Raw genomic sequence first — 5,811 nt, 5'->3', positions numbered from 1 at the left:
GGGCCACAGCCCCCCACCCGGACCCAGGCCCAGGCCCGCCTGAATGCCCCTCCCCGCAGGTGGAGGACGCGCTCACCTACCTGGACCAGGTGAAGATCCGCTTCGGCAGCGACCCGGCCACCTACAACGGCTTCCTGGAGATCATGAAGGAGTTCAAGAGCCAGAGGTAGCCTGGCCCCCCCCCCACCCGACGGGCTTCCCAGCTCCCTGGACACCGCGCCCCACGCCCACCTGCGCCACGGGAGAGGAGGCCCATCCCGCCCCACAGCCTCAGGGCCTCCCGGGGGCCCCTGTAGGTCCCGTGTCCCCCCTCCCCCCAGACTCCCGGAGACAGGCCCCGCGGCAGCCCCTCCTGCGCACCCCGAAAGCCCATCTCCTCCCGCTAAGCCGACGCTAAGCCGTCAACGTCGTCAGAGAACGTCTCCGACGTTCCTCTACGAGCTCTGCTAGCCGGGCGCAAGCCCTGTCCCCCTGCCTCCCGGGGTCCTGGAGGACTCTTTGCTCTGGTAGTCTCTCTTCCATGTTCCCAGAACCCCTCCCCACTCTTCCGGAGACCCCGGGCGCCCCCCTCACCGGGGACAGCCCCTCCCAGGCCTCCACATTTCGCGGGAGCTCCTCCCCTGGTCCGGGTTGGTCAAAGACTGAGCAAGGGGTGGGGGCCCGATCCATCCCCTTCCCCCTGTAGCAGCTGACCTTGAGCGCGGGTCCTCGGGAAGGGGAGGGAGGGCTGCCCTGCGCGGCTCCCACTCGGGGCTGGCTGGGAGAGGCTGCGGGGGAGGGGAGAGCCAGCCTCGGCTACAGTCGGAGCTCGCTTTTATGTAAAATGTTGCTGTTTTGTTCTGGAAAGATACGGAGGCCGTAGTCTGTTCTCTGGTTTTACAGGGGTGGTTTTGTATCTTCCGTTCTGTGTTCAAGGTGGCTCCACCCGACCAGGCCTGCCTGCCGCCAAGGAGGCGCTGCTGACCTCTTAGGATCTTGCTATTGCTAATAGGAAATACTACAACATACCGATATTTGTTTTTTGGGGTTACAGCATCAGGAGATGTAGAGAAACCAGTACCTCGGTCTTTCCAGGTTTTGTAATCCTGGTATGCCCCACACCACAGTGGCAGAGGTAGACCTGGAACTCACGCCTCTAAGGTGATGTTCAGGTCTCATCCTACGGTGCCGCTCTTAGGGGGTGTGGAGGGACTGGCCTTCCCAGTGGGTGCCTGTGGTCCTGAGGCAGACCTCAGCTGCTCCCTTGTGAAAAAGAAAAGCAGGTTCCTGTGGCACATGCCTGTAGTCCCAGCTTCTCAGAGGGTTGAGTTCTGAGGATGGCAGTTTGAAACCAGGCAGGAAAATGTGAGATCTTCCAATCAATAAAAAGCTGGTAGTGGAGCTGGGCTTCAAGTGGTAAAGCCCCAGCCTTCAATGGAAAAGTTAAGGAAGCCAGGTTCCAGTGGCTCTTTCCTGTCAGCCTAGCTACTCAGGAGTCTGAGATCCTGGGGATCTCGGTTCAAAGCCAGCCTGTGCAGGAAAGGCCAGACTTTTATCTCCAATAAACCACTAGAAAACTGCTGTGGCTCAAGTGATGGAGTGCTAACTTTGAGCTGAAGAACTGAGGGACAGTGCCCAAGCCCAGAGTTCAAGCCCCATGACTGACAACAACAAAAAAGCTAAGGAGTAGCAGTACTGTCACGAGAGAAAAAGTGGGCATTTGCCCTTGACGTCTTTTCAGAATCCAGTGCGCATGCTTACAGTGATTTGAGGCTGGCTCTGTGCTGTGTGTGTGGCTTTTGCCATGAGGGCTCAGGGAAGCCGCAGGGGAAATGGAGTCAGGGCAGCAAGTGGGCATACCAGGTACAATGAAATGTGCTGTCGCCTAAGAGTGGGACCTGTGTTTGCTTTTCGTTTCCAAGCCTCTTAACCACTGTGTTATTTCTCTCAGCATTGATACTCCTGGGGTCATCCGACGTGTGTCTCAGCTCTTCCACGAGCATCCTGACCTCATCGTGGGATTCAATGCTTTCCTGCCTCTTGGGTACCGGATAGACATTCCCAAGAACGGCAAGGTGGACACTCAGTCCCCCGGGGGCCAGGTACGCTGCCGGGGTGCAGGGGAGGGGCCTCAGCCTGTCGCTGTGCGGCTGTCTTTGTTGTTCACAAGACCCCAGGCGTGGTCTCTGCTTCTGCTAGACTTGCTAACTGCTTCTCACCCATCAGAATGGATCCAAACACACAGACTGCAGCCTCTGCATCCCCCCCCCCAAGCTGAGCGGGGTGCTGTGTGCCTCTTAACTGAATTACTTAGGAGGAAATGCCAATAGAAGTTGAAGTTTTTGCGTTTTAGGATTTAGAGTTTGAGGTGAGTGTGGACATAACTAGTGACACCCTGTCTTGAAAACAACATTTTTAAGAGGGCTGGGAGTGTTCAGGGGCAGAGCACTTGCCTAGCAGGTTCCCAGCCCTGGGTTCAATCCCCCGTCCTGCCTCCTCACTCCCCCCCCCCCCGAAAAAAAAGGATTCAGAGGGAGGGCAGCTCAGGGTATATAGCACAAGGCCGCGGGTTCCATTCCTGGTCCATGAATGATAGGTTCCTGGATCAGGAACCTGTCAGCCCATCTGTAGCTGCCGAGGCGGCCTGGGGGACCCCACCCCTGAACCCGGCCACGAGCCGTTGCTGCCACTAGTAAAAAGTGGAAGACTAGTGCTGAACAGGGTCATTCGACTAGCTCTCAGCTGGCAATCAAGCCTTTCTGGGATGCTGGGGCGCTGTCGTGTCCCCCCCATCTCTGTAGCTCCTCCTTGCTAGAGGAAGGAGTGCGGCCAGTGGGCAAGAGCGCGCTGAGCTCCTGTCCTCCGTGCTGTGAGTGAGATGGCCTTTCTAGTAGCAGCTGTGCATGGAAGGCTTCGCAGTGCATTGTGGGTTGTCTAGCTGCACCTCTGACCTCTGTATCCTGCAGAAATGGCTGTCTCAGGCTTTGAAGTTTGAGACCAACGCAGGCAGGGAGCTTCTGGGGTTCCATCGCCAATTAGCAAAAAACCCCACAAAAACTGGTAAGGCGGTGCTGCTCCAAGGAAGTGCCTGCCAAGCTCTAGGTCCCGAGTTCAAGGCCCGTTACCAGTGCTCACAGAACATCTCACCTCTTTTTTGGTCTGGTCATGGGGCCTGAACTCTGGGCCTGGGTGCTGCCCCTCAGCTCTTCAGCTCAGGGCTAGTGCTCTAACTTCAGCCACAGCGCCCCTTCCGGCTCTTTTTCTGCTTATGTGATGCTGAGGAATTGAACCCAGGGCCTCATGCATGCTAGGCAAGCACTCTACCACTGAGCCACCTTCCCAGCCCAGCATCTCATCTCTTGTGAGCCACTAGCTCTCCAGTACCGGGAGCCATAGCTGGCTCGGTGCAGACTTGCCACCAACAGACAACAGACGTGGACTTTGGGGAAAGGATCCCAGAGGGAGCTGGTAGCGGCGGTGCCTGGTCGGTTGAAATACTGCTTTTCTCCGTGCTTTCCCACAATGAGGATGTGGTGGAAAATTTCAAGATTTAGTAGCCTAGGCCACTGAATTCCTCAGCTGTGGGCCTGGAGGCTCAGCCCTCAAGTTCTTACCACAAGCTGCTGAGCATCACTGTTGGGGCGTCGCTGCCCCTCCCAGGGTGCCAGTCCATCTGGGCATCGAGTTCTCGTTCTGCCAGCCCCAGGCAGGCCAGCTCGTCCCTGCAGAGGAGGCGGCCTCCTGCCCCTCCAGCCCACCCCCAGCTTTGCCCAGGGAGGCTTCTCAGGGACAGTGGTGCACTGGGTGGCCGCCCCTCCCCCTCCTGCTCCCTAGATCCTTGGAGCGGCTCCTCCCCCATGCGTGTCCCCAGATGTGGACACACATGGCCTGTGGCATTCACGCATCCACTCTCCCCGCAGTGAACACGGCCTTCAGCATAGGTCTCTGTGTTCATTCTGTCCTCAAGATTGCCAGCTGCAGCTGAGCGCCCCTTAGGTGTCGAGCTGCTGCCTCTGCTGGGTTGGTTCACGCTGTCTTGTTTCTCCAGGACACGTCCTGGGTGTCCAGCGGCCTTGGCCTCCAGCCACAGTGTCTCCCAGTGTCCCCTGGTGCACAGCTGCAGCCCTGGCCAGCCCTCCGCCTTGAGGCAGCCCCCTTGGGCTTTAGGTGCTGTTGCCTCCTGCGATGGCCTGTCACACTCGTGGGCCACAGCTGGCATAGCTTGGTGGCACCCAGTCTCTGAGTTGAAGTGTCAGGTGACACCAAGAGAGGAGGTGCCTGGTGCCCGGCCACTGTCCCCACAGCGGGGGGGCCTGGCGTTGCTCATGGGGTCTGTCCTGTTGCAGGAGAACGCTCATGGTGAAGGCGCGGCCGACTTCAAGCCGCAGGCCGCAGCGGCAGCAGCCTGCAAGGAGGAGCGGGGCCAGGGACCCTTGGAGGCGGACTCGGTGGAGTTCAACAATGCCATCAGCTACGTGAACAAGATTAAGACTCGCTTCTTGGACCACCCGGAGATCTACCGCTCCTTCCTGGAGATCCTGCACACCTACCAGGTCAGAGCCGCTGCCCCCCCCACCCCCAGCCTTCCCCCCTGCCCAGCTCGCTGCCCATGCTCTGCCTCAGCCGTTGGCTTGCTTTGTTCCTTTGGGGCTATGAACTCACGTTGCTCACAGCTGACACATTACCTCTTGAAGGACAGAGGCCTCTTAGCTCTTTTTTTCCTTTTTTGTGAGTTGTGGGGTTTGAACTTGGGGCCTGGGCGCTGTCCCTGAGCCTCTTTGTGTTCAGGACTAGCGCTCTACCTACCACTTGGGCCCCAGCACCACTTCTGGTTTTTGAGTGGTTAATTGGAGATGAGTCTTGTGGACTTTTCTGCCCAGCCTGGCTTTGAACTGTATTCTCACATCTCAGCCTCCTGAGTTAGCTGTAGGATGACAGGCGTGAGCCGTGAGCCACTGACGCCCAGCTTGCTTTGTTTCTTGAGGTAGGGTCTCATTTTTGTCTTACGTTCTCCTGGATTGTGACCCACTGTGGCTGGATGACTGCATCGTCCGCTTTCTCTGGGAGGAGGTTCTCTCTTTCTGCCTGTCTGGTCCCATCGTGTCTTCCGGATCTTCCGAGAAGCTGGGAGGACTGGTGGGCCTTGGCACCCCACAAGCCATTTAAGGGTGGTACCTGCGCACAGGCCATGCAGCGGTGGCTCACACCTGTGATCCTAGCCGCTCAGGACAGACCCAGCCCAGGTAGACCGACCTGAGGGACTCAAGTAAGCAGCAAACAACGGGACGTGGCGCTGTGTAAGGCTCACATGGTAGAATGGTAGTCTTGAGTGAAAGAGTTGAGGGACGGTGCAAGGCCGACAGTTCAGGTTCCAGTACTCAAAAGCTGTATGACCCACATACATCGGATGAAGTGTGAGACACATCCGATTTGTTCTTTGAGATGGGATGTCCTTTTTTACACGTAGGGTTGGCCTCACGTGTGACCCCCTACTCTCTGCCTCCCGAGTAACGGGTCACAGATAGGAGCTGCTGTGGAAATGTTTGCTGTCCGTGGTGTGGGTGACACGGGCAGGCCCTGCCAGCGCAGACACACCAGGCGGCTGTCAGGATGGAGGCAAAGGGAAGAGGAGGAGGGGTGGGCAAGGAAGGACAGTCTTCTGTGTCTCCAATGGGAACCTGATGTGGGGTGCCAGGTGGCTCCCGCCAGCCTGAGTGCACACCCCTGCACCTGGCCACCACCAGCCTGAGTGCACGCCCCTGCACCTGGCCGCCACCAGCCTGAGTGCACGCCCCTGCACCTGGCCGCCACCAGCCTGAGTGCACGCCCCTG

At 58.3% G+C, this 5,811-nt stretch overlaps 1 protein-coding gene across 1 annotated transcript in view; it reads left to right on the top strand.

The window, feature by feature from the left end:
* Nucleotides 1-5,811, top strand: part of Sin3b (SIN3 transcription regulator family member B) — a 21,618-nt gene that overhangs the window by 1,296 nt on the left and 14,511 nt on the right. Inside the window, exons 2-4 of the mRNA XM_013028295.1 lie at nucleotides 60-166; nucleotides 1,931-2,081; nucleotides 4,326-4,532. Of these exons, the coding sequence (XP_012883749.1) occupies nucleotides 60-166; nucleotides 1,931-2,081; nucleotides 4,326-4,532 (465 nt within the window). The remainder of the gene's footprint in view (nucleotides 1-59; nucleotides 167-1,930; nucleotides 2,082-4,325; nucleotides 4,533-5,811) is intronic.

Source organism: Dipodomys ordii, unplaced genomic scaffold (genome assembly GCF_000151885.1).
Source record: "Dipodomys ordii isolate 6190 unplaced genomic scaffold, Dord_2.0 Scaffold108, whole genome shotgun sequence".
In the NCBI taxonomy this organism is placed as follows: Eukaryota; Metazoa; Chordata; class Mammalia; order Rodentia; family Heteromyidae; genus Dipodomys; species Dipodomys ordii.
This window is presented reverse-complemented; position numbering and strand designations above follow the sequence as displayed.